Source organism: Chelonia mydas, chromosome 1 (genome assembly GCF_015237465.2).
Source record: "Chelonia mydas isolate rCheMyd1 chromosome 1, rCheMyd1.pri.v2, whole genome shotgun sequence".
NCBI lineage: Eukaryota > Metazoa > Chordata > Testudines > Cheloniidae > Chelonia > Chelonia mydas.
The window spans coordinates 158,972,966-158,985,746 of record NC_057849.1 but is presented as its reverse complement, the minus strand read 5'-3'; the positions used below and the strand labels follow the sequence as shown (position 1 = coordinate 158,985,746).

General features: G+C 38.4%; 1 protein-coding gene and 1 long non-coding RNA gene across 15 annotated transcripts in view; one reads left to right on the top strand and one right to left on the bottom strand.

Moving 5' to 3' along the window:
- Positions 1 to 12,781, top strand: part of TTC3 (tetratricopeptide repeat domain 3) — a 131,592-nt gene that overhangs the window by 24,696 nt on the left and 94,115 nt on the right. For 13 of the 14 annotated variants that reach the window (XM_043538240.1, XM_043538239.1, XM_037904079.2 and 10 more), the window contains exons 8-14: positions 135 to 220; positions 558 to 652; positions 4,080 to 4,142; positions 6,181 to 6,235; positions 6,975 to 7,137; positions 7,264 to 7,312; positions 8,516 to 8,639. In XM_043538240.1, coding sequence (XP_043394175.1) covers positions 135 to 220; positions 558 to 652; positions 4,080 to 4,142; positions 6,181 to 6,235; positions 6,975 to 7,137; positions 7,264 to 7,312; positions 8,516 to 8,639 — 635 coding nt within the window. The remainder of the gene's footprint in view (positions 1 to 134; positions 221 to 557; positions 653 to 4,079; positions 4,143 to 6,180; positions 6,236 to 6,974; positions 7,138 to 7,263; positions 7,313 to 8,515; positions 8,640 to 12,781) is intronic. The other variant, XM_043538242.1, reaches the window with a different exon arrangement.
- On the bottom strand, positions 6,143 to 11,949 carry LOC122464085. Its single transcript, XR_006287952.1, has 2 exons — positions 10,189 to 11,949; positions 6,143 to 9,560 (listed from the first exon to the last, which is right to left on the bottom strand). It is a non-coding gene; the product is annotated as an uncharacterized LOC122464085 (long non-coding RNA).

Sequence of the window (12,781 nt, the reverse complement as noted above, 5' to 3'; positions counted from 1 at the left end):
TGAGGGGAAAAACAAAACTAGACACATCCTATTTACGGTTATAGAATATACAGTGATTGTTAAAAGCAAGCAGTTAAACCTATTGTTTGGCTTTTGGTTTTTTTTTTCCTTACCTTCCTAATTTCTGCCTACAGATAAACATTATATAACTAAAGTTGCATTGGAAGACTGCAATTTAGTTGAAGAGTTTGAAGTTCAGAGTTGTGAAAACTGTATAAAGGTAGGACAAAACACTAAAGTGTGTGTGTGTGTGTATAATTTTTTTTTTAAAAAAACAAGAGTGATCAAAGATAGTCAAAGTTACAGAAACTTGTAGGGAAGCTATTGGCCAAAGATGAGTATTCCTTTTATAGGATCATTTGCCAACACTTATTAGGAGTTTCATGCCTTTTCAGATAATTACACTGCTCCAGGTCAATTAGTTATGAGTACATTTCAACATTTGGTATACACACGAATGAGATACTTAAATACATATTGTTAAATGCTTTTATAGTTCTCATCACAGTTGGGTTAAATTCTGATTGGTTGCATATTTGTTTTTCTTGATCTTACAGAAAAGTGAATTTATGAAAAAGAGAGGAAATTGTGAGTTTTCCCAAGAGAAATTTGCCTTTGCTATAAGCTCATACACTAAAGCCATAGAATTTTGGTAAGAACTAAGTCAACTAATTGGATCATCTTTGTGTATGTTACATTTTTATCTTTTTCAGACTTGTCTTGGTTTGTTGACCACCCATTTAAAAATCAGATGATGCCTAACTGATTTACCACAGTTTTGTTTACTTTCATATTATCTCTGTTTCCTGTCTTAGTACTAAAGACACTTTTTATCTTTGTCTGTGTTAGTGACGTTTTAAACAAATGCCCACCATTACTAATACTAGTTCAGCAACATCAGCTTGAACGGTCTTGGTAGCGGTAGGGTAAATGGCCCTTCAGCTTCAGAAGCCAATTTCAGTGCTGTGTGTTAAACATGGTCCCATCAGAAAAACAGGATACACTACTGAAAATGGCTACTGGAGCTGATAGCTGCCTACAATAGGGCTCCCAGTGTTACTGGCATTAGTGGGGCTGACCCAGTGTTGGCACCAGTGGGATATTTAGGGTTTGAGAACATGCTTACTTCATCTAATATGTGTTGCTTATTCCTCCCCTGAAGTCATCCTTTGGGTGGTTGTGGAAACTGTTTTATAGGTATGACTTCAAATGGAGAAAGAAAAGTAAAACTAAAACAAATATTATTCATGCAAATGGTACAGTATTTATTTAGTGTATAATGCTATGCCTTGTAAAATAAACTAGCAATAAAACACTGGTTTGCTGAAATTAACAGTGCTATCACAAGCAAGTGCTGCTTTTGGCAAATTCAGTTGTGTCTGTGGAAAGACTGTATACTTCATAAAGATTCCTATCTTAGGGAGTATTGGGCCTGACATATATTGTCGGCATGCATTTGGAAGGATTGATGCCTTCCTAATGTCTCCCCTCAGATTGTGTGCCAACTGGTAAAGTAGATTTCTTCTTTGAGTAGCTTCCCGTATGAGTGCTCCACTTTAGGTGAGTCTGCATCCCTGTGCCTGTGATTGGAGATTTTTGGTAGCAGTGCTCGTTCGGGCCGCTTATACACACTCCCACAGTCTTGGGCTGCTTTTGGCGGCTCTATATTACGCTAAGCGGCCAAACTGCCTTCAGTTCCTTCTCAACCACTTTTGGCCTGAGATGGAGCCCTTAGCGGAGCCTATTTAGTATATCTTTAGTGTTGTTTTTGTTGTAGTGATAGAGTAGAGTTAGTTTGTTTGAACTATCCTCCTCTCCCCTCATTTTCTTTCTTTCTTGTTTAAAAAAATATATTATTTATTCCTGATGGAATTCTGCACAAAAAAATTAAAAATTGTGCTCCAAAACAATAAAAATTCTGTGCACAGTATTTTTAAATTCTGCATATTTTATTTGTCAATAAATAAATGTGGCAGCTCCAGCATGGCAGAGGGGAGCACAGGCCACTGGCTGTATGGAGTTGGGAGATCACCCTGCAGTCCCTTCCTCCCCCACCTTCTTGTGGCTATCTCATCTACTTGAAGAGTGGAGGAAATAGGGGCTCTCATGCTGTACCCCCCCATATATAGTTTTCTTTAAAGATAAAGTTACGTTACGACCACATCCAAAGTTCTTACTAAAAATACTTTCCTCATAGCACCTAATTAGCTTATACCTGTCATCGTTCTTTCCCAAGGCAGATGCAATAAAAGGGAGGCCCTGCTCCACATGCTAGACGTTAGAAGAGCGCTAGCATTCTCAAAAGAACTAAACTGTTCAGAAAATCATCAAAATTATTCTTTTCTATTACTGACAGATCAAAGGGTTCAGCTATATCTAAACAAAGGCTTTCAAAATGGATTTCCAGTTGCATTCACCTCTGCTATAGTCACCATGATATGCAACTGCTGCCAGGAACTCGAACACACTCCACAAGATCTATTTCCACCTCTATAGTCTTCCTGAACAATGTACCAATCAGACATCTGTAAAGCAGCCACCTGGGTAAAAAACTGAAAAAAAAAACTTCTGTAGCAGCAGTGCTTTTGGGTTCCTGTCTGTATTAGAGAGAAGCCTTTGTAGATTGTACCAGTTCACACCTACCTGAGATGAAGAAACTGTTTGGTACAAGCCATCTTGTAAAATGGCTAGGACAGCGATAAGTGGAATTAAAACATAGTTTGCTTATTGCATGCTCAAGGTGTTCTCATTGTTTTGTGCAGTTTCTTCCCGTGTGTCCAGCAATTAAAAAGTTAAAGATGCAGCATTGTTGTAGATGTAGTTGTTCATAGAACTGAGTGGAGAACTATAGTCATAATCAAAGACAACAAACATGAGAACCACAGGCTGGAAAACTGCTTCCTTTATATGAGGGTGAGGAAGCTAATTTCCTTTCCCACCACTTTGGTATTCTCCTCCCTTCAATAGTTAGGGGCAGTGATATGTTTGTTATTTGAAAAGTGACATTTTAATGAAAATTCTTATTTTAGTGGTAGGCACTTAAACCCTATGGCCTAGCACTCATCAGTATTCACTTTACCCCGTATAATTCTTGTGGATTAGATGTTCCTATATTTCAGTGATAGAATGCTCTCTACTTCTGTAGTAAATAAAAAAAGTATTTGTGTCTGAAGGCATCATGGTAGAGCGTACAAGACAAGGCCAGTCTTCCTCTTTCAATCAGAGAATTTTGTTAGCTGTCAGTCTGCTGCAAGAAGATTCCTAGCTAGCTGGGAGAACCTCCAAAACAACAGTCAAAATAGAATAAAATACCCTCTTGTTTTTTTTGTTAATGTTTCTTTGTTAAATGAAGTCCTAAGCAATAATACAAGTCACAAATGAAAAATCTGTTTTGCTGTTGTGCTGATTTTTGCTTCAACTCCTCTGGATAGCATTGGATTGATCCTGGAACAGAGGAAGTCTACAGTAATTCATTCAAGAGGGCTTGATGGAGTAGTTGTATTAGTGTATTGTTCAGAAACAAGAATATATTTGCCTAAAAACATTAATTTCAGCACCAAATAAAGTGGAGTATATATTACAGTACAGCTGGCCTTTCTGCACCTCAGGCACCTTTTCCAGCCTGAAAAAGTAAAGTTGAGCTAATAGAAAATCATGGTAAATATACCCTCTCAAAGGATTTGAACTGCACTTCAATAAGTTCAACAGAGCTGAGTTGCAATTTATCTTCACTAATGCTTTGCTCCTGATGCACCCCATTCCTTCCTCCCCTGAATATTTAGATCTTTCTGAACTGTTCTTTAATGTGGGGGAGGGAACTGCCAGAATTGACTGAGTTCTGTACCTTGGCCGAGATTACACACCTGAAATCAATGGGACTATTCAGATTAGTAAAATTAAGCATGTTTATAAGTGTTTGCTGGATTGGGTCACAGACTTGCACATATTGAGGAAATGGAGTGGTTGGAGAATTTTATTGTGAAAAATGAAAATTTGTTTTCCTTATGATTAGTCATTTTATATTGTTCAGAAGTAATATACTATATTAACTGATACCTTTTTAATAATTTATTTTTAAGTCCTGAAAACCATCTTCTTTATGGTAACCGGGCTCTCTGTTTTCTTCTCACTGAACAATATGGGTAAGTAAAACATTTCTGAGATCTGCAATGCTGAAGTTTCCTGTAATCGCAAACTCTGAATTGACCGTATACTTGGTAAAGTAGTATTTTAATCCCTCGAAGATACAATGCTTGGTTCCTGAAGTAATAATAGCACAGTATAAAGGAGACAGGATAAAACTGATTGTTTTCAGGCAGACTGAAAATAGCTGTTTAAAAAAAAAAAAAAGTGAGCTGTGTTGTCATCCTAGTTCTTTGTTAGGCTTCATATTTAAGTTTCATCTTTAACCTTCTATTTTATTGCTGATTGTCTGAGCAGAGCCATCCAGCAAATGTGTTTATCTTGCATGGTTGGATTTCCATCCATTTGAAAGGAAATTCCACGAGGAGAATATGATTGAAAACTTGAAAGATGTAAACATCTTTAGAAAACATGTATATTTTGAATAGATATAATTTGCAGCAAATACAAACTAAAGCATCTAAATATTACAACTATTCTGATCTTTTCCTCTAACCTTCCACCTGTGCCAGGGATCCCATCCCATCTCCTGATATACCTTACCCCCACTCTGATCCCCTCCATTTCCCTGGTGCTCAAACTCACTCTTAGCATGCTTGTGCTGCAATGGAAGGGAGCATGCTTTAGTTTATGCCATTTTAAAAAACAAAAACCCACTGAAACCCTACTTGCTTCTTTAGCTATTGCCCCTTTTCCCCTTCATTTCTAATTCTCCCCAGACTAATTGAATGCATTATCTACTTCAGCTGTCTGGAGTTCCTCTCCTCCTATGCCACTGTAGCCCCTTTTCAGTCAGGCTTACTTTCCCTCCACTGAAATGGTTCTTGCCAAAATCTCTAATGAACTCTCCTTGGTAAAACTCGGAACCAGTACTCTGTTGTCACTGTCTTTAAATTTTGCCATTGTTAACCATGCTCTTCATTAAATCTTGTTTTCCCTCTGCTTTCATGACTGTCCTCTCCAGCCACTCCTTTAGCATTTTATTAAGAATCCTCTTCATTTCCCTTCTGACTTTCTGTGGGAATCCCAAAGAGCTCTGTCCTTCTCATCTCCTTTTTCTTCCTAAGTGGTGTTAGTCATAAATATGAGTTCAGTGTTTTTATACTGATGACTCAGATTTACCTCTCCATTCCTGATGTGTCACCTGTCTAAGCTAAAAATCTCATCTTGTGTCTCTGGCATTTCTTTGTGGATATATAGTTGTCGGGTGAAGTTCAACATAACCAAAATAGAGGTCTTGATTTCCCCCCATACAAGCTTCCTTCCCTCCCGCTTTTAGTCACCGTAGACTCAATTTCTCTTTCACTCAAGACCATAATTTGGGTGTCATCTTTGACTCATCCCTCTGTCTCGATCTTCACATCCAAACTATGCCTAAATCTTGCTGCTACTTCCTGCCTTTCCTTTCTATCCACACAGCTAAATCTCTCATTCAGGTCTTCTTTCATCTTGCATCTCAGTCACTGCAACATCCTCCTTTCTGGTGTTGACACATCCTGTTGTGCCCCACTTACAGCCATTTAAAATGCTGCTGTAACAATCAATTTTGATGGCTTGTTCTGACCACATCAACCCATCTTTGCATCCCTTCATAGTCTTACCCCTTCTCCACTGCATCAAAATACTTGTTTTCACCTTTAGCATCCTTTTGCATGGTATCGAGAAGTTGAACCCTGCGTCTAATGCACGAATGATGCCTGTCTTGATTGCCACAAGGCCACCTTATTGTCCACTTTCAGATCCCTCCTTACAACTGCTCTCTGCGTTGATGGCTACAAAAAACTTGATAGTTAGGCAGCTGGTGTGCTGTGCTTCTTAAGCTAACAGCTATTGTCCTATTATTCCTTTTTAGACCCCCTCCATAAGTTTTTGTTATAAACACCTGTTGTCTAGTCTTACAAGTAAATTAAAAATTCTTTTGGGCAGGAATTCTTTCTTTGTTATATCTGTACAGCGTCCTGCACAGTGGGGCCCTGAACTCTAGGTATTACTGCAATACTAATAAATATTTCTTTTTTTTTTTTTTTTTTTTTAAAGGAAAGCTCTTGTTGATGGAAAAAGGGCCACTATTTTGAAGCCTAATTGGCCAAAGGTTAGTTTAATGTAAATTTGGCAACAACTCTATCTTTACAGTAGAAAGAAAAATACATCAAATGGTCTAAATACAAGATCCCAGTGTCTGATATAAGGGCACAATCCTTTTAGATGCAGAGTGTTCTCCACTCCAGTTAGCTCTCATGGAAGTGGCAGGAGCTCAGCTCAGTAATCAGAGTAAACTTTGGGGGAAAAAAAAAAAGATTGGTTTTTTTTTTTTTTTAAATATTATTGGGTGGTGTTTTTGTATGCATGAGGCTGGAGGGTAGAGAATATATTGTACGTTTTAAAAACACTGTTGTGATAAATAAAACACGTATTATGTTGCTACATAACATTAGAATATGCACAACACTTCATAATAAAATATGCACAACAGTGAACGAAGTCTCATTCCCAAAGTTTAGTCTAAAAAGACTTGAACAATTGTGTAATTGTCCCTATTTAAGTGCAAAAGTGGTACTGGGGTTTAGGGAAAGGCATCTTCACTTTTCTCTGAAGCCAGAGATGGGATACTAGACTTGATTGATCATTAGTCTGTTTTGATGTGGCAAATCTTATGTAACACTGGCCATTCAACAGTTGGCTAGAACAGACAGTAACTTGTATGTTACTGAGTAGGTCAAAACTTTAACTTGTTCAGTCTACTGAGACACACTTTCGGCTACAGGTTAGTATTTTTCTTTTTTGAAAGAATCATCACTTTGTAAAAAAATTTAAATTGATATTCACGTTAGGGTCATTATCGCTTCTGTGAGGCGCTCTCGTTGCTGGGAGAACATGAATGGGCCCTGGAAGCTAATGAGAGAGCCCAGGAACTCTGCAAGAATATTCCTGAGCGAGTTAAGGATCTTATTCTGCAAAACACAAAGTTAAGGAAGGAAATGGACGAAATTAAAGGTAGCTTTTTCTGTCTTTATTGTATTCAGAAAATATCTTGAAGTACCTTAAACTGCAACTTTCCTTTCAAATGACTTAACATTTTTCAGTTGCTGGATTAGTGCTTTCTGTGTTAAATTTCTATAGGTCTGAAAGTGAGTAAAAACAGAAGAAAGAAAATATTTTTTGAGAAAAAGTAAGTTAAAGACATATTTATTTTTATTTATAAAAATTAACTCAATTAATCTAAAGTTAATTTAATGTTTGTTTAAATAGTACAGAGCACAGAGTTTGCTTGAATTACTATGTTATACACTAACAAGTAAAAATAAGGCGGAAAGAGGCAAGTATCTGAACCCAGCAGTGTCTAATGCCCATTAATCATAATGAAGGGTAGTTGTGGAGGAGTGTAGGAAACAAAGTAATTAAAAAATATATTTCAGTTGTTTTGTGCTGACTGCTACTACCTCTAGATTGTTTTCTTTAGTTTTTTAGTTTCCTCATGCTATAAATTGTAAATCTAAAAAATCCTGAAAACAGAACTAACTTTCCTTCTATCTCTGTTGCAGTACTGTAGCTATTAGGGAAGCAGATTGGGAAATATGTTCCATTTAAAGCATGCAAAGTTTAGATTTAGATTCAGCTAAACCACAGAAAATCCCTAGGGGTTAAAACCATATTGAATCCTAGATATATGGAGTAATTGAGCACCAATCATCACATGTAATAATCATAGATTAATTTTTAGCATCACTGAAGTTTAACATGTACATCTATTGGGCAATCCCAGTCTAGTCAAATGTATCTTTTGGGTCTGTATATAGAAAAATATAGGATTTGACCCTTCAAATATTTTTGTTCCCCCTCCACCTTAGTCACTGTTTATTTAGCTGTGTTAAAGTGCATGCCTATAAACTAAACTTTTTTCTCTAAAAGATGCATTAGATTTTACTGTTACACTTGTAAGCTTTATGACATGTGCCATTATAAAAAAGAATGCAGTAACTATAATTAAAACCAGTTTCCTGTAAAAATTAGTGACCTGAAGAAATTCCCTCCATAACCTCCTTTCTGTATAGCAGAAACAACATTTGCTATAGCATATTGAGTATGATTTATGTGTAGACAGAAATGGTATAAATGTACGCTCTTTATAGAAAACATCACTTTGCTGTTTGATTAGAGGTGCTGTCCACTTAGTTCTTTTCTTGCTGGTCAGTAGTCTAAGAACTTTGAAGAGCTTGGTAGCTTGGCTACATGACCACCTCTTTAAATATGTCTAAGCTATCTGTGATCCATCTATTTATGGGGATTTTTTTGCAATACATATACAGTCTATAGTCTTAAGCATTGCCTATATGACTTACCAACACTGAAAACATCATTTTATTTTCCTTAGAGAATGTGGTTCTTCACGGTCTGATTTATTCAATTCTCAAGAATCAAAAGAAATGGACAAAGAAAGGAGGAAAATACAAGCAGACTCTAAAGACCACAGCGGTCATCAAAAACACAATATCAAGGTAACTTTAATCTTTAAATTGTACTGTTACTGATTAGAAATTACTGTTAATAACGTGCTTTATAAAAATTGTGGACTTTCTTGATAGACACAGTTTGTATTATTGAGTCCTTAGACACTGTCCCAGAAGCTCTGATAAACTGGAGCTGACAAAACTTGGCTCATTACTCACTATCCCAACTTTGATGAGTATTAGGTGACCATATCCACTCCTGAAGGGCTAGCAGCTTTATTCAGCTCATCTGTCCTGCTGCATCATGAAACTGAGTTCCATGCAGATTTCTCCCCGATGCACACTGTGTGCAGCCTTGCCTTTCTTTCCTGATTTGAAGGAATAGTTGGAAATTGATTGGACAGGGGTGGAGTTTGGTGCTGGGGGAAGAGAAGAGACTCCCAGCTGGAGTAGACAGGGATTGTTTGGGGCTCACTGGAAGAAAGAATCCTAACTGACATTGCCTCAGTGACCAGAAAACCATCCTCTACTTGCCTCCTGGCACAGTCCAACCTTCAGCCACAGGATTTTGGCCAGTCATTACTTACTGCCACAAACAGTAGGCTGCTTAGTGAACAAAAATGCAGTATTTCCAACCTCAAACATTCAAAGAAGTTTTTTTTGTTTTTTTTTTTTTTAATTTGCTGTCCTGTTTGAGTTTTTAGTGTGCATTCAGGTCACATTTTTAAACTCTTCTCCGCAACCGTAAAAGCTATGGGTAAAACTCCATATGGGTCCAGCTGAAATCAGTGGGTGTCTTGCCAGTATTTCACACCAGAAACTTTTTAATATGAAACCTGAGGTTCTCATGCTTTAATGTGATTCCAGGAGCTGGGGGTTTCAGTAAAACACCAAATATCGGGACAGATTTGCAATGAAGTTCAGATGGGAAATTCCAGTTCACATCACTAGAAACAACACTGTTTGTACCTGAGCAACAAGACCAGACATTAGATAAATGTTAGAGAATAGATAGGAAAGACTGAAAACAATCTGTAACAGGACACCTAGTATTGACTTCAGATGTAAATCACTGGAAAGTATTGTAAATTCCCTGGAAAGCGATACCTTAGTAACATATAGGAATAAGTAATGATGGTTGCAGGAAAAAAAACAGGAGTACTTGTGGCACCTTAGAGACTAACAAATTTATTAGAGTATAAGCAGAGTAAATCTCTGTTAAGAATTTAGGCCTGGTATACTTCAGTGGGAAAAAACATGGCAGTGTAGATGTTTCAGTACAAACCTCTAGTGTAGATGGGATTTGAAAAGGTTCAGTTTATCCTGTCTTGCAATAAGAGTATTCTTGGCTGGTACAAATCATATTACACTAGTACAGGGGCCAGCAACCTTTCTGAAGTGGTGTGCCAAGCCTTCATTTATTCACTCTAATTTAAGGTTTCATGTGCCAGTACTACATTTTAATGTTTTTAGAAGGTCTCTCTATAATATATAAACAAACTATTGTTGTATGTAAAGTAAATAAGGTTTTTAAAATGTTTAAGAAGCTTCATTTTAAATTAAATTGCAGATCTTATCAGTTTAGTGTGATCCTTACCCTTGCCCTTGCTTTTCCTTGCTGAGTTTTCCAATGTCTGGCACGTATTTGGAACTTTAAGCTGCACGCAGGCTTCTGAGTGATCAGTTGTTAACTGGCTCCAAGAGGGACAGAGGACAGATTTCATGTGTGAAAATACCTGTTCATACAGGTGTGTGGATCCAAATGCTGAAAGCATTGCAAACGCAATTTTCTTCAAACAGTTAAATTTCACTGGCAGTGACATCCATCAGGTCAGAATAGAGGCCCCATGATCTCTCTCGGTAGCTTTAAGTGCACTCCGCAGAACTCCAAACTTTGATGCCCACAATTCTGAGCTTTTTAACTGCATGAGCTGCATTTCGAAATCTTCAACACCTATCCACTGAAAATAGACAAATCCAAGTCGCATTCATTGAACTTCTGAGGTTTAATTAGAAAAGAAAGCATTGGGCCAAATCGCTGGAAATCTTGCAATCTGTCAGAAAATTCCGATTCCAGTTCTTGCATGTACATTCCAATCTCATCGACTCTGACAGTGCAATGTGTCGGTAGCTCTTTTATGTGTTGGAAGTAGCAGAAAGTCGAAGTTCAAATATCCTGAGAGAAAACTGCTAGTTTTACAACAGATGCCTTTCATAAAGATCCAGAACCATTTGCCCTGCACCCTAGAGACGGAGGTTGAGTTCGTGTAGGTGAGTGGTGATGTCAGTTAAAAACATGAGCTTATGCAGCCATTTGTCGTCATCCAGTTCGGGGTGGTTTTGTCCTTTCTGACAAAAGGGCGTTGATTGCATCAAAACAGTTTACAAAGCACACCAAAACCTTGCCACGACTTAGCCACCAAATGTTGCTGTGAAGTAGAATGTCATTATGAGCACTGTCCATTTCTTCTAGCAGTGCTTGAAACTGTCTGTTAGTCAAAGCAGATCAAGCAACAACGATATTCACAATTTGCACCACTGTATTCATCACATTATTAAGCTCTGAATTAGAAATTTTAGCACACAGGTTTTCTTGATGGATGATACAGTGAAATTTGAGTGTCGGGCGGCCAATTTGATCTTCAGGTAACTTTACAAATCCCCCCCCCCCCCTTTTTTTTTTTTCCGATCATGGCAGGAGCACCATCTGTTGTCACACAAAATATTTTTCCGATGTCAACTCCTCGTTCTTCAAAATGGTTTACAAAAGTTTCCGCTATATCTTCCCCCTTTGTTGTGCCATGCAGACGTTTTAGGCAACAAAGTTCCTCTTGGATTTCATTGGAAGCACAATATCTTGCAACAACTGCCAAATGTGGAAAGTCGTTTATATCCATGCTTTCATCAACTGCAACACTAAACACTGCTGTGTCTTTTAATGCAGTTTTCTGCTTTCCGTTAATGTTTTCTGCCATTTCACTTATGCCTGTCTCAACTGTTCTGGCAGAGACAGGCAGTTCTTTTATTCTAGATACGCATCTTTATTTGGCAAATCATTGAACAAAACCTCTGAATTTCTGAGAAAAACTTTTTATATATTTCCCATCTGTAAACGGCTTTCCGTTTTTTGCAATGCACTGTGCAATCTTGTAACTTCCTTCTGTGGCTTGATTTTTACTTAAGCATTTAAAAACACTGCTTTGCTTCTCATATCCTGCTACTGCCTTTTTGATCGATTCAGTCTTGTCTGCTTCGTTTGAAATTGTCGTCTAACGCTTGATGTGTGACAAACAACACTTTCCCAACAGAAAGCACAAACAGCACAGTCCTTCTTTTGAATAAATCCAAATGTATCTGTCCAAGAAGGCTGAAATGAACAGACATCTAACTTTGCTTTCTTAGGAGCTGACATTTTGTCAAATGTACCACTCAACTTACAGTGGGGAAAAAATCGTGACAAATGGCACGCACCACGTCAAATGCAATGCCCTGTTCCACGTGACGTGATAGTGATGTAAGCAGCAAATCAGGACTTAAAAATATCCCAGTACAGTGGTGCTGGAACAATTTTTAAGGTGGGAGTGCTGAGCTGTGCCCCCTCTTGCCCTTGTCTGCACTCCTCACTGCCCCAGGCTGGGGCCAGTGGGTCACAGCTGGGGGCAGCTGCAGAGCCCTGGGCCGAGGCCAGGAGCAGAGCCCCGGGCTGGTGGCCGGGACCCCAGGATGGCAACAGAGCCATCAGGACTGGTGGCCAGGACCCAGGGCCAGCGGACCGGACCCCAGGTGGCAGGGGGGCGGCATCCAGGACCCCAGGCTGGAAGCAGAGCCCCTGGGACTCAAAATCATCTCACATGCCGCCTTTGGCATGCGTGCCATAGGGTGCTGACCTCTGCATTAGTGTAAAGTGTGTTTACACTGTTGGAACGACAGCACTGGCTACAGGGCTGGGATAAACAAGGCCTTATTTGCTCAGCTCTGGCTAGGACCAAGATAAAGCTGTATGCTCAAATGGAATGAAACTGAACAAAAAGCTGTTACTCTCTGAAGGCATTCTTTCCTTTAAATTCAACTTTTCTGCCTCTTTCTGACTCCGTTTAGCATTATCAATTACTAGAAATTAACAGGTTAGTTATGCTGCATACTAATGGAGGCATGATGATTCATAATGTGGATCTTACAGCAATGTAAAA